The 23429-nt window shown below is 40.8% G+C and overlaps 2 protein-coding genes across 6 annotated transcripts; both read left to right on the forward strand.

The window, feature by feature from the left end:
- The first annotated feature begins 4891 nt into the window (after positions 1 to 4891).
- On the forward strand, positions 4892 to 6744 carry si:dkeyp-75b4.10 (ladderlectin). Its single transcript, XM_060860421.1, has 6 exons — positions 4892 to 5027; positions 5118 to 5194; positions 5374 to 5462; positions 5590 to 5721; positions 6233 to 6344; positions 6483 to 6744. The coding sequence occupies exons 2-6, from the start codon at positions 5134 to 5136 to the stop codon at positions 6575 to 6577; spliced, it is 489 nt and encodes a 162-aa protein (XP_060716404.1). The 5' UTR covers positions 4892 to 5027; positions 5118 to 5133; the 3' UTR covers positions 6578 to 6744.
- Positions 6745 to 12940: 6196 nt separating this feature from the next.
- Positions 12941 to 23360, forward strand: trim2b (tripartite motif containing 2b). 5 transcript variants are annotated; one of them, XM_060860740.1, is made up of 12 exons: positions 12941 to 13105; positions 15272 to 15383; positions 15820 to 15978; positions 16323 to 16474; positions 17187 to 17367; positions 17549 to 18311; positions 18453 to 18553; positions 19402 to 19569; positions 20325 to 20493; positions 20930 to 21000; positions 21482 to 21622; positions 21748 to 23360. In XM_060860740.1, the coding sequence occupies exons 3-12, from the start codon at positions 15877 to 15879 to the stop codon at positions 21898 to 21900; spliced, it is 2001 nt and encodes a 666-aa protein (XP_060716723.1). In that variant the 5' UTR covers positions 12941 to 13105; positions 15272 to 15383; positions 15820 to 15876; the 3' UTR covers positions 21901 to 23360. The 5 variants fall into 5 exon arrangements, with proteins under 5 accessions (XP_060716723.1, XP_060716722.1, XP_060716725.1 ...); XM_060860739.1 differs by having other exon boundaries at positions 15801 to 15978; positions 21748 to 23359; XM_060860742.1 differs by having other exon boundaries at positions 15272 to 15349; positions 15799 to 15978; positions 21748 to 23359.
- Positions 23361 to 23429: the final 69 nt, after the last annotated feature.

The following is a 23429-nucleotide window of genomic DNA, read 5'->3' on the forward strand; positions in this document are numbered from 1 at the left end:
GTACATCACACTGTACATCACTCTGTACATCACTCTGTACATCACACTCACATCACACTGTACATCACACTCACATCACACTGTACATCACTCTGTACATCACACTCACATCACACTGTACATCACACTCACATCACACTCACATCACACTGTACATCACTCTGTACATCACACTGTACATCACTCTGTACATCACTCTGTACATCACACTCACATCACACTGTACATCACTCTGTACATCACACTCACATCACACTGTACATCACTCTGTACATCACTCTGTACATCACTCTGTACATCACACTCACATCACACTGTACATCACTCTGTACATCACACTCACATCACACTGTACATCACACTCACATCACACTGTACATCACTCTGTACATCACACTGTACATCACACTCACATCACACTGTACATCACACTCACATCACACTGTACATCACACTGTACATCACACTCACATCACACTGTACATCACACTCACATCACTCTGTACATCACACTGTACATCACACTCACATCACTCTGTACATCACTCTGTACATCACTCTGTACATCACACTCACATCACACTCACATCACACTGTACATCACTCTGTACATCACACTCACATCACACTGTACATCACTCTGTACATCACACTGTACATCACTCTGTACATCACTCTGTACATCACACTCACATCACACTGTACATCACTCTGTACATCACTCTGTACATCACACTCACATCACACTGTACATCACTCTGTACATCACACTCACATCACACTGTACATCACTCTGTACATCACACTCACATCACACTGTACATCACTCTGTACATCACACTGTACATCACTCTGTACATCACTCTGTACATCACACTCACATCACTCTGTACATCACACTCACATCACACTGTACATCACTCTGTACATCACTCTGTACATCACACTCACATCACACTGTACATCACTCTGTACATCACACTGTACATCACTCTGTACATCACTCTGTACATCACACTCACATCACACTGTACATCACACTCACATCACACTGTACATCACTCTGTACATCACACTCACATCACACTGTACATCACACTCACATCACACTCACATCACACTGTACATCACTCTGTACATCACACTGTACATCACTCTGTACATCACTCTGTACATCACACTGTACATCGCTCTGTACATCACACTCACATCACACTGTACATCACACTCACATCACACTCACATCACACTGTACATCACACTCACATCACTCTGTACATCACACTGTACATCACACTCACATCACTCTGTACATCACACTCACATCACACTCACATCACACTGTACATCACACTGTACATCACTCTGTACATCACTCTGTACATCACACTGTACATCACTCTGTACATCACACACATCACACTGTACATCACTCTGTACATCACACTCACATCACACTCACATCACACTGTACATCACACTCGCATCACTCTGTACATCACACTGTACATCACACTCACATCACAATCACATCACAATCACATCACACTTGTACTGAATGTCTCTGTGATGTACAGTGTGATGTACAGAGTGATGTACATCACTGTGTGATGTACAGCGTGATGTACAGAGTGATGTACAGTGTGATGTGAGTGTGATGTGAGTGTGATGTACAGAGTGATGTACAGTGTGATGTGAGTGTGATGTACAGTGTGATGTACAGAGTGATGTACAGTGTGATGTGAGTGTGATGTACAGAGTGATGTACAGTGTGATGTGTGTGATGTACAGAGTGATGTACAGTGTGATGTACAGAGTGATGTACAGAGTGATGTACAGTGTGATGTGAGTGTGATGTGAGTGGGATATACAGAGTGATGTACAGTGTGATGTACAGAGTGATGTACAGTGTGATGTACAGAGTGATGTACAGTGTGATGTGAGTGTGATGTACAGAGTGATGTACAGAGTGATGTACAGTGTGATGTGAGTGTGATGTGAGTGGGATATACAGAGTGATGTACAGTGTGATGTACAGTGTGATGTACAGTGTGATGTACAGAGTGATGTACAGTGTGATGTGAGTGTGATGTACAGTGTGATGTGAGTGTGATGTACAGAGTGATGTACAGTGTGATGTACAGTGTGATGTACAGTGTGATGTACAGTGTGATGTCAGTGTGATGTACAGAGTGATGTACAGTGTGATGTACAGTGTGATGTGAGTGTGATGTACAGAGTGATGTACAGTGTGATGTACAGTGTGATGTGAGTGTGATGTACAGTGTGATGTACAGAGTGATGTACAGTGTGATGTACAGTGTGATGTGAGTGTGATGTACAGAGTGATGTGAGTGTGATGTACAATGTGATGTACAGAGTGATGTACAGAGTGATGTGAGTGTGATGTACAGAGTGATGTACAGTGTGATGTACAGTGTGATGTGAGTGTGATGTACAGAGTGATGTACAGAGTGATGTACAGTGTGATGTGAGTGTGATGTACAGTGTGATGTACAGAGTGATGTACAGTGTGATGTACAGTGTGATGTACAGTGTGATGTGAGTGTGATGTACAGAGTGATGTACAGAGTGATGTACAGAGTGATGTACAGTGTGATGTGAGTGTGATGTACAGTGATGTACAGAGTGATGTACAGTGTGATGTGAGTGTGATGTACAGAGTGATGTACAGAGTGATGTACAGTGTGATGTACAGAGTGATGTGAATGTGATGTACAGTGTGATGTACAGAGTGATGTACAGTGTGATGTACAGAGTGATGTACAGAGTGATGTACAGTGTGATGTGAGTGTGATGTACAGAGTGATGTACAGTGTGATGTACAGAGTGATGTACAGAGTGATGTACAGTGTGATGTGAGTGTGATGTACAGTGTGATGTACAGAGTGATGTACAGAGTGATGTACAGAGTGATGTACAGTGTGATGTGAGTGTGATGTGAGTGTGATGTACAGAGTGATGTACAGTGTGATGTGAGTGTGATGTGAGTGTGATGTACAGAGTGATGTGAATGTGATGTACAGTGTGATGTACAGAGTGATGTACAGTGTGATGTACAGTGTGATGTACAGAGTGATGTACAGAGTGATGTGAGTGTGATGTGAGTGTGATGTACAGAGTGATGTACAGAGTGATGTACAGTGTGATGTGAGTGTGATGTACAGAGTGATGTACAGTGTGATGTACAGAGTGATGTACAGAGTGATGTACAGTGTGATGTGAGTGTGATGTACAGTGTGATGTACAGAGTGATGTGAGTGTGATGTACAGTGTGATGTACAGAGTGATGTGAATGTGATGTACAGTGTGATGTACAGAGTGATGTGAGTGTGATGTACAGTGTGATGTGAGTGTGATGTACAGAGTGATGTACAGAGTGATGTACAGTGTGATGTACAGAGTGATGTACAGAGTGATGTGAATGTGATGTACAGTGTGATGTACAGAGTGATGTACAGTGTGATGTACAGTGTGATGTACAGAGTGATGTACAGAGTGATGTACAGTGTGATGTGAGTGTGATGTACAGAGTGATGTACAGTGTGATGTACAGAGTGATGTACAGAGTGATGTACAGAGTGATGTACAGTGTGATGTACAGAGTGATGAGTGTGATGTACAGAGTGATGTACAGTGTGATGTACAGAGTGATGTGAGTGTGATGTACAGAGTGATGTACAGAGTGATGTGAGTGTGATGTACAGAGTGATGTACAGAGTGATGTACAGAGTGATGTGAGTGTGATGTACAGAGTGATGTACAGAGTGATGTACAGAGTGATGTGAGTGTGATGTACAGAGTGATGTGAGTGTGATGTACAGAGTGATGTACAGAGTGATGTACAGAGTGATGTACAGTGTGATGTACAGAGTGATGTGAGTGTGATGTACAGAGTGATGTACAGAGTGATGTGAGTGTGATGTACAGAGTGATGTACAGAGTGATGTACAGAGTGATGTGAATGTGATGTACAGAGTGATGTACAGAGTGATGTACAGAGTGATGTGAGTGTGATGTACAGAGTGATGTGAGTGTGATGTAGAGAGTGATGTACAGTGTGATGTACAGAGTGATGTACAGAGTGATGTACAGAGTGATGTGAGTGTGATGTACAGAGTGATGTACAGTGTGATGTACAGAGTGATGTGAGTGTGATGTACAGTGTGATGTACAGAGTGATGTGAGTGTGATGTGAGTGTGATGTACAGAGTGATGTACAGTGTGATGTACAGAGTGATGTGAGTGTGATGTACAGAGTGATGTACAGAGTGATGTACAGTGTGATGTACAGAGTGATGTACAGAGTGATGTACAGAGTGATGTACAGAGTGATGTGAGTGTGATGTACAGTGTGATGTACAGTGTGATGTACAGAGTGATGTGAGTGTGATGTGAGTGTGATGTAGAGAGTGATGTCAGTACATTAACTATAAATAGCATGGAATTGTTTTATTTTAATCATTTTGATTTCTTTTTTTTAAATTTAGTTCTTGGTTGTGAAACATTATTCCTCAGAAACATTATTAATGCAGATTGTTATCATTATTATACAGTGAGAGTTAAAGCATGTGAAAGTTTACTGCATCGTATCCATGCAGCAGTCAGTCAGTAATTATCCTGAAAATCACTGGACATTGATGATGGGCACTTTAGTGAACATGCTGATCATTTGTGTTTAGATTTTATCTTTAGACTCAAATTAAAACCTAAACGTCTGAGAGCTTTCTGTGTGTTAGCATTTAGAAGAAATTTAGCCATACATCCAAGCTGCATTTGATAGCTGGGAAACTGAGGAAGTTAAAAAGCACAGTGTCATGAAATGACTTTCAGATATAAGAAATAATTTTACCCAATATAGACTGGCGAGTGTCCAGGTCTCCGTTCACTGGTGTTCTGCTTTACTATAAATAGATGAATGTAACGTTGCTTATAAAGCCGAGCTTCGTTTTAGTCAGAAATCCTCTTGAATCTCTGGAGCTGTGTTGAGGACGCTGACAAATCTGGTAACTAACTAACTATAATAATTTACATTTTATATACATGGAGCTTTTCGTCATTACACAGAAATTCAATTCATATTTCTGTCTTTCCAGAGAGATTTTTAGCAAAATGAAGATTTTTATTGTCTTTGTCCTTATTACACTGGACTTCAGTGCATGTGATGCAACATGTAAGTCTCAACATTTATTATTATTATTATTGTTATTATTATTATTATTGTTGTTGTTGTTGTTGTTGTAATATTATTGATGTTGTTATTATTATTATTATTATTATTATTATTATTATTATTATTATTATTGTTATTATTATTATTATTATTATTATTATTATTGTTATTATGAACAGCTACAAAAAAATGCCCAGACGGTTGGACAGGATTTGGGAGAAAGTGCTATAAATATGTGTCTGACGTCAAGTCCTGGGCCGAAGCCGAGGTATTCTGGGTTTAGTTTTCATTCGTCAGTTAATGATGTCATGAACACAAGAATTCAGAACTGAATCATTCTCAATAATCTTTGTTCCCGTCTATTTTATGATTTATTTATGCGTTTATTTTGGCAGCGGTATTGTCAGGGTTTGGGAGGAAACCTTGCATCAGTACACAGCAACCAAACTCAGTCTCTCCTTAAGAGAATGGGGAAAATGTCCGGCAGCTACAAACGCACCTGGATCGGAGCTCAGGATGCAACTCAGGTACGTTTCTTTTTCACCTCTCTGTTATTTCTCAAGAATTCTGCAGAGCTGCTCATCCCAGGACTCACAACCAACTTCCTGTACACAAACTTAGCACTTTGTCTGTAGTTTTCTCCTCCAGCAGCTCAAAATGCTTTAGAAGAGGACAGTCTTGTTCATCTCCAGGTTTCTTCCTCCTCCTCCTCATCATCACCTCAGACTTGTTCATTCAGACTTTAAATCTACCTTGAATTTCTGCGCTTTGCAGATATTAGTGTTAAAAACTCCTGTTAACTCTCTGCTATTCTCTGGATGAAGTGTCTCCAAAAGCACTTCATTAGCAACACAATCACTCAACAAATACATACATTGGCTAAGATTTTATGGAGTTAAATGTTTTTAAAGTCTTTATTACAGACTTTTATATGAATATATTTTCAATATGAATTATGTTAATAATCTATTCTATGTTCTATAAAGAGGTAGAATTAAGTTTAGCTGATCCAGTGATCCAGCCTTCATCTTTTCCCAGGATTCCTGGTGGCTGTGGAGCGACGGCTCAGTGTTTGATTTTAGCGCGTGGCATTCAGGAGAGCCGAATCACGCAGGACAACAAGAACACTGCGTAGAGATGAATTACGGAGGTGATGAAACACATGGAACATGTTTATTAAAGTGAAGATAATAAAAAGATCACAGTGCAGTCAGGATCTTCTCTTGTTCTCTTCTGAAGTTTTGTATGAAGTTGAATTTTTCTCACTAAACACTGATTTATTCTGCAGATGAAGTCCTGTGGAACGACGCCAAGTGCAACACGAAACTTTTCTTTGTGTGTCAGAAAGCAGCAAACATCCCAAACAACTGTAGGAGTGTATAACTGCTTATAACTGATTATAACTGCTTATAACTGCTTATAACTGCTTATAACTGATTATAACTGCTTATAACTGCTCATAACTTCTTTTTACGCAGATTATTTCTTCTTATTTTCAGTCACAACCATTGAAAGCATTAGTCACAATAAAGATGAATTATGAAGCCTGATACGATTTGTCTATTTTTCTTATTATTATTGTTGTTGTTGCTGTTGTTTACTTATATATGTAATTAATATTTTATGGCAAAAGTACTCTGATGTTTTAATTGTTTTAATGTTTCATAACTGCAACTGAGTATTGAATCGAAGCAGAAAGTAACAAGAGACAGAAGACTGAACAAATTCAAGCAGAACAAAGTGTGTAGTTCTGTCTGCTCTTATAACAAGTCAGGACTGAGATACTGTAAAAGGTGTGTGTTAGCTGGAGTGTGTGTGTGTGTGTGTGTGTGTGTGTGTGTGTTAGATGGTGTGTGTGTGTGTGTTAGATGGTGAGTGTGTGTTAGATGGTGAGTGTGTGTGTGTGTTTGTGGTGTGTGTGTTAGACATAGAAAAGTTTTAGTCTTTAAAATAGTCATTCCTGTTTTGATTCAATATTTAGAAGTATAATATAGCTGAAGTCAGTTAATAGGACTATGGAGTTTATATGTGTGCGTGTGTGTACGTGTGTGTCTGTGTGTGTGTGTATGTGTGTGTGTGTATGTGTGTGTGTACGTGTGTGTCTGTGTGTGTGTATGTGTGTGTGTACGTGTGTGTCTGTGTGTGTGTATGTGTGTGTGTACGTGTGTGTCTGTGTGTGTGTGTATGTGTGTGTGTACGTGTGTGTGTGTGTTCCCACACAAATGCTCTACCTAACAGAAAGAAAAAAATTCTGAAAATCTGTCACAATTTTATGTGTGTGTGTTAGGTAGAGTATTTGTTTGGGCACACTCACCATCTAACACACACACACTCACCATCTAACACACACACACACTCACCATCTAACACACACACACTCACCATCTAACACACACACACTCACCATCTAACACACACACACACTCACCATCTAACACACACACACTCACCATCTAACACACACACACACTCACCATCTAACACACACACACACTCACCATCTAACACACACACACACTCACCATCTAACACACACACACACTCACCATCTAACACACACACACACTCACCATCTAACACACACACACTCACCATCTAACACACACACACACTCACCATCTAACACACACACACACTCACCATCTAACACACACACACACACACACCATCTAACACACACACACACACACACCATCTAACACACACACTCACCATCTAACACACACACACACTCACCATCTAACACACACACACACACTCACCATCTAACACACACACACACTCACCATCTAACACACACACACACTCACCATCTAACACACACACTCACCATCTAACACACACACAGAATCACCATCTAACACACACACTCACCATCTAACACACACACTCACCATCTAACACACACACTCACCATCTAACACACACACAGAATCACCATCTAACACACACACGCTCACCATCTAACACACACACACACACTCACCATCTAACACACACACTCACCATCTAACACACACACACACTCACCATCTAACACACACACTAACCATCTAACACACACACTCACCATCTAACACCCACACACTCACCATCTAACACACACTCACCATCTAACACACACTCACCATCTAACACACACACTCACCATCTAACACACACTCACCATCTAACACACACACACTCTCACCATCTAACACACACACTCACCATCTAACACACACTAACCATCTAACACACACACACTCACCATCTAACACACACACACTCACCATCTAACACACACACTCACCATCTAACACACACTAACCATCTAACACACACACACTCACCATCTAACACACACACACTCACCATCTAACACACACACTCACCATCTAACACACACTCACCATCTAACACACACTCGTAAAAAATGTAAAATTGTCACAGATAATTTTCTCTATTGTATTTGTTGTTTCTGCCCTCTGGTGGCTGCAGGTTGTTTCTGCAATATTTACTGCACACATTCATGAATTATGGATAAATAAATTAACTAAATATTGTGAGTTAATCCTCAAACTCCAGTGACACTGTGGACTGGACTACGGACTGGAGAAGGACACATTAAAGGAGTTACACAGTACTGTAACACAACAGTAGAACCTAATCCTAACGCTGTTACACAGTACTGTAACACAACAGTAGAACCTAACCCTGTTACGCAGTACTGTAACACAACAGTAGAACCTAACCCTGTTACACAGTACTGTAACACAACAGTAGAACCTAACCCTGTTACACGGTACTGTAACACAACAGTAGAACCTAACCCTAACGCTATTACACAGTACTGTAACACAACAGTAGAACCTAACCCTGTTACGCAGTACTGTAACACAACAGTAGAACCTAACCCTGTTACACAGTACTGAAACACAACAGTAGAACCTAACCCTGTTACGCAGTACTGTAACACAACAGTAGAACCTAACCCTGTTACACAGTACTGTAACACAACAGTAGAACCTAACCCTAACGCTGTTACACAGTACTGTAACACAACAGTAGAACCTAACCCTGTTACACAGTACTGTAACACAACAGTAGAACCTAACCCTGTTACACAGTACTGTAACACAACAGTAGAACCTAACCCTGTTACACAGTACTGTAACACAACAGTAGAACCTAACCCTGTTACACAGTACTGTAACACAACAGTAGAACCTAACCCTTTTACGCAGTACTGTAACACAACAGTAGAACCTAACCCTGTTACGCAGTACTGTAACACAACAGTAGAACCTAACCCTGTTACACAGTACTGTAACACAACAGTAGAACCTAACCCTAACCCTGTTACACAGTACTGTAACACAATAGTAGAACCTAACCCTGTTACGCAGTACTGTAACACAACAGTAGAACCTAACCCTGTTACGCAGTACTGTAACACAACAGTAGAACCTAACCCTGTTACACAGTACTGTAACACAACAGTAGAACCTAACCCTGTTACGCAGTACTGTAACACAACAGTAGAACCTAACCCTGTTACACAGTACTGTAACACAACAGTAGAACCTAACCCTGTTACGCAGTACTGTAACACAACAGTAGAACCTAACCCTGTTACGCAGTACTGTAACACAACAGTAGAACCTAACCCTGTTACGCAGTACTGTAACACAACAGTAGAACCTAACCCTGTTACGCAGTACTGTAACACAACAGTAGAACCTAACCCTGTTACACAGTACTGTAACACAACAGTAGAACCTAACCCTGTTACACAGTACTGTAACACAATAGTAGAACCTAACCCTGTTACGCAGTACTGTAACACAACAGTAGAACCTAACCCTGTTACACAGTACTGTAACACAACAGTAGAACCTAACCCTAACCCTGTTACACAGTACTGTAACACAATAGTAGAACCTAACCCTGTTACGCAGTACTGTAACACAACAGTAGAACCTAACCCTGTTACACAGTACTGTAACACAACAGTAGAACCTAACCCTGTTACACAGTACTGTAACACAACAGTAGAACCTAACCCTGTTACGCAGTACTGTAACACAACAGTAGAACCTAACCCTGTTACACAGTACTGTAACACAACAGTAGAACCTAACCCTGTTACACAGTACTGTAACACAACAGTAGAACCTAACCCTGTTACACAGTACTGTAACACAATAGTAGAACCTAACCCTGTTACGCAGTACTGTAACACAACAGTAGAACCTAACCCTGTTACACAGTACTGTAACACAACAGTAGAACCTAATCCTAACCCTGTTACACAGTACTGTAACACAATAGTAGAACCTAACCCTGTTACACAGTACTGTAACACAACAGTAGAACCTAACCCTTTTACGCAGTACTGTAACACAACAGTAGAACCTAACCCTGTTACACAGTACTGTAACACAACAGTAGAACCTAACCCTAACCCTGTTACACAGTACTGTAACACAATAGTAGAACCTAACCCTGTTACGCAGTACTGTAACACAACAGTAGAACCTAACCCTGTTACGCAGTACTGTAACACAACAGTAGAACCTAACCCTGTTACACAGTACTGTAACACAACAGTAGAACCTAACCCTGTTACGCAGTACTGTAACACAACAGTAGAACCTAACCCTGTTACACAGTACTGTAACACAACAGTAGAACCTAACCCTGTTACACAGTACTGTAACACAACAGTAGAACCTAACCCTGTTACGCAGTACTGTAACACAACAGTAGAACCTAACCCTGTTACGCAGTACTGTAACACAACAGTAGAACCTAACCCTGTTACGCAGTACTGTAACACAACAGTAGAACCTAACCCTGTTACGCAGTACTGTAACACAACAGTAGAACCTAACCCTGTTACACAGTACTGTAACACAACAGTAGAACCTAACCCTGTTACACAGTACTGTAACACAACAGTAGAACCTAACCCTGTTACACAGTACTGTAACACAACAGTAGAACCTAACCCTAACCCTGTTACACAGTACTGTAACACAATAGTAGAACCTAACCCTGTTACGCAGTACTGTAACACAACAGTAGAACCTAACCCTGTTACACAGTACTGTAACACAACAGTAGAACCTAACCCTGTTACACAGTACTGTAACACAACAGTAGAACCTAACCCTGTTACGCAGTACTGTAACACAACAGTAGAACCTAACCCTGTTACACAGTACTGTAACACAACAGTAGAAACTAACCCTGTTACACAGTACTGTAACACAACAGTAGAACCTAACCCTAACCCTGTTACACAGTACTGTAACACAATAGTAGAACCTAACCCTGTTACACAGTACTGTAACACAACAGTAGAACCTAACCCTGTTACACAGTACTGTAACACAACAGTAGAACCTAACCCTGTTACACAGTATTGTAACACAACAGTAGAACCTAACCCTAACCCTGTTACACAGTACTGTAACACAACAGTAGAACCTAACCCTGTTACACAGTACTGTAACACAACAGTAGAACCTAACCCTGTTACACAGTACTGTAACACAACAGTAGAACCTAACCCTAACCCTGTTACACAGTACTGTAACACAACAGTAGAACCTAACCCTAACCCTGTTACACAGTACTGTAACACAATAGTAGAACCTAACCCTGTTACGCAGTACTGTAACACAACAGTAGAACCTAACCCTGTTACGCAGTACTGTAACACAACAGTAGAACCTAACCCTGTTACACAGTACTGTAACACAACAGTAGAACCTAACCCTGTTACACAGTACTGTAACACAACAGTAGAACCTAACCCTAACCCTAACCCTGAACAGGAGCCAGAGTTTGTTAATGTTTAACTCATCACACACTTTTATCTCAGGAGGTTTTGTTTAAATGGCTTTTGCACTGTTCACCATTACACAGTCACAGCTGTTATCATTCAGTCATGTTGGTTGTTTATCCAGAGCTTCAAAAGCAGTGAAGTTGCCCATGTTATAAAACCTTTACATTTATTATAGAGATGAGTTGAACAGAGAAGAAATCTGACTGTTAATTCAATAATGTTAACAAATCTTATTGTTATGTGTCAGTATAAACTCTGCTCCTGGTCCCTGTCCTGACTCCTGACTGGCTGTTTTCCTGCAGTGAATGTGTGCTTTGTCTACGACTCTGTACCAGTCTGTAACAACTGCCCCAGCTCTGGTAACAGTCTGTAACAACTGCCCCAGCTCTGGTAACCGTCTGTCCCTAACAACTCTCCCCAGCTCTGCACCACATCTCCCCACCATTCAACACAAATTTCACTCTTAATTCTATTCTAATGTACTAGAGCTGATATTAACGAGCGCTTGTGATATAACGCTCTAAACTTCAGTACTTTTATTCTCAAGCTGTTGAGTTTATTCTTTATTTATTTTTTAGTCATCACATAATCTCTAAAATCACAATCAGACTCAGTATCATCCTTCACCAGAGTCTACAGCTGTTTATGTTTATGACTGCATCTGAAACCGAGTGTGAACAGAGAGAGAGAGAAGAGAGAGAGAAGAGAGAGAGAGAGAAGAGAGAGAGGGAGAAGAGAGAGAGAAAGAGAAGATCAAGCTAGACAGAGAGAACTCTACATGCAGTCTCTGAAATCACAACCAATCAGCCTGGACTCTCCGCACTCTGATTGGATGTTGAGCTGTAGCCTGGAGGCTCCTCCCACTACTGGCCTGGTGGTGTCGCTGAGTGTGTGATCTGCTTGTGTCACTGTAGTGCATAAGGAGGAAGGGGGGAGGGAGAGAGAGAGAGAGAGAGAGAGAGAGAGAGAGAAAACAGGCCTCCACCCCAAGTATCAGTGAAATGGGAGCATGAGGGATAATGTAGCAAGCCTCGGAATCATCTATGTGTCAGAAGCAAAGGAGCTATGGAGAAAAGGTAAGGATACACACACACACACACACACACACACACACACACAGAGGGGAAAGAGGATGGAGAAATTGTATTGCGCAAGCAGCAGCATCTGTGCTACCGTGTTGCTCTGGAAATCGAGGCACAGGGGCGAGTGATGATCAGAGGAGGAGAAGAGATGCAGGAGATGGAGGAGGATGATGAGGATGAAAGGATTCACACAGAAAGGGTTATTGCAGAGATCTGATTTAAAGCCACACTGACATGTCGGCCGTCTATCCTCATCACGTCAGGTCTGTTCATTACATATCACTCTAACACATATTCTGTACACACTCATTTCCACACATCCTTTGGCCTAAATTCAGACACATCTTCATGTCACATAAACAAAACGTGAGACTGTAACGAAGCAGTGAATGAAGCCAAACAGAATTCATCTTAAAGCCATTTCACACTTCCTGTTTGAGTCCTCAGATCTCCTGCTGTATAAAATTCTGCTAAATATCCATCTAGAAATCCGTCTTCCTGATGTAGGACATATCAGCCTCTCACTCATCAGTGATCATTTGTGTTACCAGAATTGAACAACCAGAATTGAATTGTATGCTACAATGCTGATGCTCCATCATGTGAAGTGATCATGTGAAGTGCTTCGCCTTCCTCGGCCACAGGGGATCCATTATCAATAAATCTAAATCCACCTCCCTGTTGGCTAATGTTACATCTTTCGGTAGAGTTTCTTTCCACTTTGAAGGAAAATTTGAATTCTAACACTAAAGATTGTAGCTTGGTTCTGCTCCCAGATAAGAAGAGAAGATGCTGATGATGTTTGTGCTTGTTGTAGCCCCTAAACTGCTGAGATCCACACAGTGGTGTAAAAACTACAAGCATCCAATGAGCAGAGGTTCTGCAGGTGGAAACACCTTATTGATGAGAGAGCAGAGCGGCTTGAGGTGACAAGAAGGTTACAGTAACTCAGATAACCACTCGGTTCAACAGTCATGAAGAGAAAAGCATCTCAGAACTTGTTAATTCTCAAACACAATCTAATCTTTCATTTTCACAAATTCAGAAGTCAATTGAAATAGAAAGTGAAAGACAAAGAGAACGCTGGATGAAATAAACCCTGAGCCTGATGTTGGCTAATGCAGCTGCTAATTTCACACCTGATGCTCACTGCTATTCTCTGAAACTAAAACTACATTTAAGGACTTTTATTGTCTCATTTCTGTTTAAATAAAGTCTTTGATTCTGTTTATTATTATCTGAGAAACAGAGCCAGAAATATGCTAACACTAAACTAGTGCATGCTTTCATAAGCTCTACATGTGGGCTGTAGTGTGATTCTGTCAGAACTCCAGGGTTATTACGTTCTGCTCATGATGTTTAAAGTTGATGGATCTCACTGATCTCCTGAAGCGAGTCTATCACCAGCACTTCACTCACTTCACTCTACTGATTTGTAGGTGATGAAGATTTAAAACATACCTGTCTAACCTCCTCCTTCATCTTTTCATATACTGTTTGTAATATTTTTATAGTTATATATAGTTAATTCCTGACATTTTATTCATAGTTTTTAGTCTTTCTTATATGAATGAAACTTTGCATTCTGATTAAAAAATAATAGATTTAAATGTTTATATATGTAGGACTTTTTAAACAAATACCTCTCATTGCTGTGGCTCAAGGCAGGGAACTAACCTGAAGAGCTCAGTCTGTGTCCCAAACCTGGGTCAAATGGGAGGGTTGCACCAGGAAGGGAATCTGGTGTAAAACCTGCACCAAAACAAATATGTGGACCAGTGGATCTGCTGTGGCCTGAACAGGGAACAGACGAAAGAACAACGACATCAAGAACATATGGAGAAAATCAGCATCTCTCACATTTAGGAGCTTCTATAGCACTTTTAAAAATTCCCATTGTCTCAAAGCAGCTTTATAGAAGTATAGAAACAGAAGGGAGAAAATAAATAAATAAATAAATAAATAAATAAATAAGAAGAAGAAAAAATAAGGTAGCAGACGTCTGTATATAAAATTCATGAAGTTTTTAAAAGTCATTCCTGTCTTGATTCCATATTTAGAAGTATAATATAGCTGAAGTCAGTTAATAGGAGTTTATACTGTGTGTGTGTGTGTGTGTGTGTGTGTGTGTGTGTGTGTGTGTACTTGTCCCCTCCACAGGGCCGAATGTAAGATGAGGGGAGGTTATATTTGGCCTGTAAAACTCCATGTCTTCAGATAAACTGCACAGTGAACATTAGTTCAAACACACACTCTGTAGTTCATACTGGAGGTAAGAAACTTGTCTCACACACTTCCGTTTGTTTACATTTAATCTACATTTGTAGTTTTTGGATTTTTGGGTAAGGAGCGATCGCTATCTGCCCTCTTCCACATGACCTCACAGACACCCACAATTGGCTAGTGTGGCTGTGATTGACAGGGAAGAGAAAGTATGCCCCTCCCACACAATAAACACTTCATTTACATTGGATCCAAATCAACACATTGGAAACTTTCACAGCTTTATGTGAATTCATCACTACAGTCAGCTGCTTTCTCTGTTACTGTATAAATCTCTTAATGAACTGATGACTCAGACTTTTGGTCTCTTGTGTATTACAGCTGAAATTCTGATGACTTTATTTTAACACGGCCTTACACCAACAAATACTGGTTTATTTTCGCTGTTTCATGATTCTGATTTCAGTCTGCACTTTTGCACCCAGACTGCGCTAGTCTGCGCTAATCTGCACTGATCTGTGCTAATTCAACCTCCAAACCACATGGAGGCACAGCAAGGTTCTCCAGACAGCAGCAGTGAGGAATGTACCATTCTGGAGGCTTTTCCTGGCAAAGGAACAGATTGCTCTCAACATAAAGGAAAAGTAGGAGCATGCACACACACACACACACACACACACACACACACACACACAGCAATAGTAACTATAATGGTTAAGGAGTTGTAGACTATGTCTCCTGTGACTCTAATATTTGTGCCCTAGAAACAGAGCTCAGTCTGTACCAGAGCTCAGCTGTGGCCTCCATTTAGACAAAAAAAATCAGTTTGCCCTCAAATAGATGAAAAACTTTCCACTACCTGCCTCTGAACCTCTGAACCAGTCTTCTGACTTACACAACTGAGATTTAAAAGCAGTATTACACAGGAGCATACACCTCTTAGGGACATGGACATTATTTATGTGATTTTTATATTTTATATTTTTAGGCCCTTGTATTTTACTGTCTGCTGTGTGAGAGTGCTGTGTGTGAGGAGTGTATTTTCGGGGAACATGCCGACCACCCGACAGATTCACTGGAAAAAATTGTGGATCAACAGCAAACAGCTTTACATGAGAGACTAAACGCAGCTCAGAACAGGTATGACTCCAGGTCCTACTTTCAAAAACGTGAAATTCTTCCACTTCAGTTTTTCCACATTTTGTACTGTTACTCTATGGAACTGAATCATTCTTGCTTTTAACTCCATCTTAAGCCAGTTTCCTTACTGATAAGCAGCATCCTCACACTGCAGTGCTCCCACCATCCCACCAACACAGTGTTGAAGTGAACCTCTACCCTCTTTATGAAAAGATAGCTTAGCTCTATGACTGACCAGATATTACTTGACTAAACTAAAGAGGGATTAAACTAAAGATAATCTCCTTCTTCCAGATCTAATTTGGGTTCCTTTTACTTCCTTCATCATTGTTGGTTTATGGCCGAAGGACTGTGGTTGCTTAGATATTTTGAAGACTATATTCCATCTAACAGTGACATGCAGAATAATAAAGTGTCACACTAAAGAGGTCTCATCCTACTAATGTACAGTGTAGAGGGTGTGTGTCGAGCAAAGAGATGGGCTACAGTTATTATAATTTAAAGACCCAATATGGTATGTGTGCATAATTAAATGGCCAGTGGGCAACGTTACAATGCTGGTGCACATAATTTATCAGTATCCGGTTCACAAACCATTTTCTCTAAGGTTTAAAACTTCCGTTTCCTCCAGAGTGCAATGACATCTGACTTTCACTATTGTATGGAACTTGGTTAGTTGTCTGAATGACTGAAGTGGTTGATTATCATACAGACTTCCTCAGATCAGAGATGCTGTACAGTTGCTGAAAGATATTCTGCAGCAGCTAAGCACTCAGAAGAACTCTATTGAGGAGGATATTCACTCTTCCTTTAGCGAGCTGCACAAGACCTTGGATACACGTAAGAGTGTCCTTCTCATGGAGTTAGAGGTCACCTATGGATTAAAGCAGAAGGTGTGTATGAATGCACGCAAACATTTTGTTCATTCATGCAGAAACACACTGTGCAGAACACAGAGGAGTTTTTCAAGTCATAGGACACTGTATTTACAAGTAAATGATAGAATTTATGTTTATTTATTTCAGTTTTCCAGAAGGCTTGAAGCAGAAGGTTGATGTGTTTGTATGGTTTTAGGTACTACAGAAACAGTTAGAGACACTGCTTAGAGAGGAGGCTGACATCTGCAGTAACTGTAGTCAGACAGGAGAGGCATTGGATGGAGCAAGTGAGGCTGTTGTTCTGCAGACTCATAAAGACTTTGGAGAGCGACTGAGTGAGCTGGCCAGTCAGGGCCTTCCTCTCCAGCCTGAGGAGAATGATCAGCTGGAGCTCATAATGGAAGTAGAAGGACTTCGCAAGTCCATACACAACCTGGGTGCCATTATTACCACCAATGCAGTGGCCAGTCAGACTGAGGCTTCAGGAGATGGCCTTGAGCAATGCATTGTAGGTCAGCCAACCTCCGTCATCATAACAACCAGAGACAAGTCAGGGGGCCTGTGTAAGTCGGGCAATGCTGTCATCTCAGGAGAAGTCTTCACACCAGATGGCAGTGTCATGGATGGAGAGATTTTGGACCATAAGAATGGCATGTATGAGTTCCTGTACACGTTGCACAAGGAGGGGGACTTCAGTCTGGCATTGAGACTCTATGATCAGCACATCAAGGGAAGCCCCTTCCGTCTGAAGGTCACTATTTCTCCAGACGATTCTCCAACCACCACGTCTGGGGCCAACGCTGCTTCCACGGGCTCCAGTGATGGTGGTGCAAGGAGACGGAGTGCCAAGTCCCCTGGTAGCAGGAGTCGACAGAAAGGGGTGCGGAGAGGTGGGAGCTTGTTCAGCACACCCAAGAAGAAAGTAAATCCCATTGAAGATGATCTTATTTTTAGAATCGGTAAGTAGAAAAATCACCAGATTTCACTCGTTATTGTTATTAGGAAGGAAGGATCTGGTGAAAAAAATACGTACTTCTTTCTTTACAGAATCACTATAGCCTTCAGTCTGGTCTCTTATTTGTGATGTATTTATTCCACAGGAACAAAAGGAAGAAATAAAGGTGAATTCACCAATCTACAGGGTGTAGCTACCACATCAGGGAGTATCCTGATTGCAGACAGTAATAATCAGTGTGTGCAGGTGATTAGAACTCACTTTTTTCACTCACTCACTCACTCATCTTCTACCGCTTATCCGAACTACCTCGGGTCACGGGGAGCCTGTGCCTATCTCAGGCGTCATCGGGCATCAAGGCAGGATACACCCTGGACGGAGTGCCAACCCATCACAGGGCACACACACACTCTCATTCACTCACACACTCACACACTACAGACAATTTTCCAGAAATGCCAATCAACCTACCATGCATGTCTTTGGACCGGGGGAGGAAACCGGAGTACCCGGAGGAAACCCCCGAGGCACGGGGAGAAAATGCAAACTCCACACACACAAGGTGGAGGTGGGAATCGAACCCCCAACCCTGGAGGTGTGAGGCGAACGTGCTAACCACTAAGCCACCGTGACCCCCCCACTTTTTTCAGATTTCAGTATAAAAACTGGAATAGTTTCTCAATAAAATAATCTTTAATTGCTACGTGACCGAACATGAACATCTAGAGTTAGCATTTACAGACATTTCAAAAACATTTCTTCAGTGAATTTTTACCTTTGCTTGAATCAGTATTGAACCTGCTTTACTTTGTGTCAGTCCCTCAGCAGATCTTCAACCCTCTGTTGTATTTCTTAGTGAACTTCATAGCAACATAATCCTCTGTTAAATGCAGACCTCAAACACAAAACAAATAAAGGCGTACAGGAATGATATGAGGACATTTATGACAAGTCTTAAACCGGTGTACAAACCAACAACTACAATATGTGCTCAAGTCTAGAAATATTGAAATGAAATAAATAGTTTGATTCAATTGCTTTAATGTCCCAGAATAAGCAGTGAATCTGTAGTTATATCTTTTTTGTTTGCCCAGATCTTCTCCAATGAGGGCGAGTTTCAGAGCAGGTTTGGAATTCGTGGGCGATCGCCAGGGCAGCTGCAGAGGCCCACTGGTGTCGCTGTTCATCCAAATGGTGACATCATCATCGCTGACTATGATAACAAGTGGGTCAGCATCTTCTCCAGTGATGGCAAATACAAAGTGAGTGCCCTTTTAGGTGACAATAACACAATATGCTAGTCCTGTAAAACCTGGAGTACAACACAGCCGAGTCAGGAAGACTAAAACAGGGGAGCAGGTTCTCCAGGACCAGGGTGTGGAAGCTGTAATCTAAGATGTAGAATGCTTGGCTCATGTTTAAGGAGAACAAGAAGGAGAGCTGTTCAGAGTGGAGCCTCGTGAGGAACCACAGTAGGACAGGACACTAAAGCAGAGGGAGATTTTGAGTTACATGTACACAAGTCTCACCAGGAAGTCCTGGGATTTAGTTCCCATTCACACCCTGGTCAGTGCTGCTGAGCCCTAATTGTAGAGCCATTGCTTAGATGTTACAAAAAGAAGGTGTTTTCAAAACAGTGTCTTTGCTGCTGAAAGCATCTTTAGGTCTTCAGTCTAATGATATTTCAGACAAACTAAGATTAAGAACATGGTTACATCTCAGGCTCAAGGACTATAACTTATAGAGGTTTATTTCTGCAACAAGGCAAATGTGGAACATAGAGCTTGTATACTGAGGCTGAGACTCTGTAGCCAGAAAAGTTTGCAAGATGTGTTTGGACCAAAGGGTTTAGGGTTAGGGTTCCTAGCTGTGAAAGCAGGATGGTCTGTTATGGGAGAGATCTTATGGAGATCTGTCAGTTCAGTGGATCAGTTCAGTTTTGTTTAAATTTGTCTAATGGTGGAAGAACAATGAAAAGAGAAAGCCATGACATTTACTGATGGCTCTTTCTGCATAGGCTAAGCTGGGTTCTGGTAGGCTGATGGGTCCTAAGGGTGTCTCTGTGGATCAGAATGGTCACGTTATCGTGGTGGACAACAAGGCCTGCATGGTGTTCATCTTCCAGCCCAGTGGGAAACTTGTAACCAAGTTTGGCAGCAGAGGAAATGGTGACAAACAGTTTGCAGGTAATATAACACACAGTGTGTATGTTGTGTGTCTCGTCCCTCATAAGGGTTTTTGCCATGTATCCTCTTAGGGATCTAAATTTACAGCAGGGTTTCCATTAAGTTACTTTGTGTTACAAACACAGTACAAATCTAATTTAGTTGAATTAAATATATATTTGTGTGAACTCTTTACAGCTTCAGAATTATTGGCACCTTTGTTAAAGACGGGTAAAAAGATGAAGAAAACACATTATTCATTCTTGTTTCAGTAAGCTCTTTTTCATGGTCAGGGTGGTGGAGGATGTGGAGGTCAGGAGAACTGGGTGTGATACACCCTGCCTCCATGTGATGAAACGACATCACCATGCACACACACATCAATGCAATTTATAGTCACAACATTCTGAGGGTGCCAATATTTATGCAGCTCATCATACACTCTTTGTCTTTCTAGGACCCCATTTTGCTGCAGTCAACAATAATAATGAAATAATTGTCACTGACTTTCACAATCATTCAGTCAAGGTAAGGTACAAAATGAAACTCAATGTTCTTCAGCTAACTTTTTAATCATGTTAAATCTTTTATTATTTTGTTTAAACTCTAATTATAATCATAGTAACTGACAGTGACCATGTTGTAGAACATCTCCACCACTGTAAGACTGTGCTGATCAACACCAGGGTGGTGTGAGCAAGCAGAACTACTTACCAATTGGACGTTGATTATTTTCCTGTTTAATTTTTTTTATAAAAGAAAACCTGATTGTTATCCATGTATAAGTTCATTTACTGTGTAACATGAATGAATCGAGTTCTTTTTGTCACTCACATTAGAGCAACTATAAACTGTGGTTTCCTCAGCAGCCTCTTTGTTAATAGGAGAAAAAAACATTAAACTAAACATTTAATTTGACTCTGAGCTGCTGCTGTAGATCAGAAGCCAGAGCTCTACAGCAGTACGTGTATTCTCCTGTCCTCCAGTTTGGTTCTGTTCTTATTTACAGGTGTTCAGTGCTGAAGGTGAGTTCCTGCTCAAATTCGGTTCAAACGGTGAAGGAAATGGGCAGTTCAACGCTCCCACTGGTGTCGCAGTGGACATTAACGGGAACATCATCGTAGCTGACTGGGGGAACAGTCGCATACAGGTATTAAATCAAGCAGATGAATCGTGCAGATGTTTACATCTGTAAGCTTAAATGCTGGATGAAATACGACTCCCTGCTGCATGTCAGTGGAATAACCTGTGCACTCATCTCCTGTGTTCACTCAGGTGTTTGACGGAAGTGGTTCTTTTCTGTCCTACATCAACACAGCGGCAGATCCTCTCTATGGGCCGCAGGGTCTCGCCCTGACCTCTGATGGCCACGTTGTCGTGGCTGACTCCGGAAATCACTGTTTTAAGGTGTACCGTTACCTTCAGTGATTCAGTGCTTCATAGATCTGTATCTCCTTCTTGCACTTCTGCTGCAGATCCATCACGCTAACTCTCCTGTGATAACTGCCTCCTTCCTGCAGGAACAGATCCATGTGACCTGAATGTTTTGTATAATTATGGTCAGTGAAATCAGATGGATATTTGGGAGGTTTGTAAAGTTAAAGTGTGGTCACATTTAGCTTCTGTTCCGTTCACACAGAATCGATTCACGGTGTATCGTCTGCGTATTGCTTAATTTCTCAAACTGAACAAAAGTTTAGCTTTAGGTGAACTAGAGTCAAACCTCTCGGCAACTTTCTACACGTTGCTGCAAAGATACAGATTAAAATTTAAAGAAATACTTTATTTCATTCACTTAATGATTATTCTAAAACATCATCATATTCATCATCTACTTTACTGTAAATTATTTCATCTTTTCTGGGATCGATATTCTTTCGTTTACACGTCTGGATTCAGCTACCACGTGCCTCATTACTGAGGAGTAACAGACGAGCGCTAACCCACAGAAGTGTACTGCAGAGCTGCAGACATTTAAATGGCAGAAGGTTTAATGTGACCACACCGTTATTTAGAAGCTTCTCAAGCTGCGTCGTGGGAGAGTTTTTGAGATGGCACGAGCATGTCTGTAATCGAAGTCCATTTGCTCGATCTTTACTCCGAGTTCTGCTCCATGCATGTGAGCAACATCACAGAACTTCAGTAATGTTCTCCATCACTGTTCCGTCTGACTGAACTTAATCACACTATATAAAGTTTAGCTGTAAACAAACTTCACCTGTTTAATTCAAGCTGCACGTTAAAGCCTTTTCCTGATGCACTTAGTAAATAAAACCTAAACTAATAGAGGAAACAGTGATCGTGTAACAGTACATGGACTTCAGCTCCAAGAGTCCAGCTGATCCACATCATCTCTCCTCTCACCTTCGTCAGGACTTCACTAGCAGATACCAGGCCTCTATTTTTATTTTCAAATATTTAAAAGGGAAAAAAACTCTATATTTATGTATTTATCTTAACTAATGTTTCAGAGAAAAGTGGTGAGTTTTTCTAGTTTGTTGCAGATTGAGTTTCCTCCTGTAGGTTTTTCTCCATCTGTGATACACTACATCTATATCTACAGCTCCATATGACATCATTTCCTACGTGATGTTTTAACTCAATAATACAACAGACTACTGAATTCACTCAGAATACATTTCTATAGTAAATCGTCACTTTAACACAAACCGTGTTTCTCATTTCTGCTTTCAGGTGAAAATCCTGCCTTTGTTTTAGTTCCAGTTGTTTGAATGTTTGCTGTTGTACAGTTTCATTTGTACTGATGACAAAAAATCAATCTAGGAATGTTATTTAATTGATTATTTAAAATTCCACTTGAATGTTTGTGTTCTGTATTTAAAATAAAAAAAGCTTTAACATTATTTTTACCAGAAATGTAATTAATGAATTTAGTTTTTGCTTCATGGAGATTTGCTTGTGTGTAAAGCTTTCATTTTTAATGCTGGTGTCATAAT

Source organism: Tachysurus vachellii, chromosome 24, assembly GCF_030014155.1.
Source record: "Tachysurus vachellii isolate PV-2020 chromosome 24, HZAU_Pvac_v1, whole genome shotgun sequence".
NCBI lineage: Eukaryota > Metazoa > Chordata > Actinopteri > Siluriformes > Bagridae > Tachysurus > Tachysurus vachellii.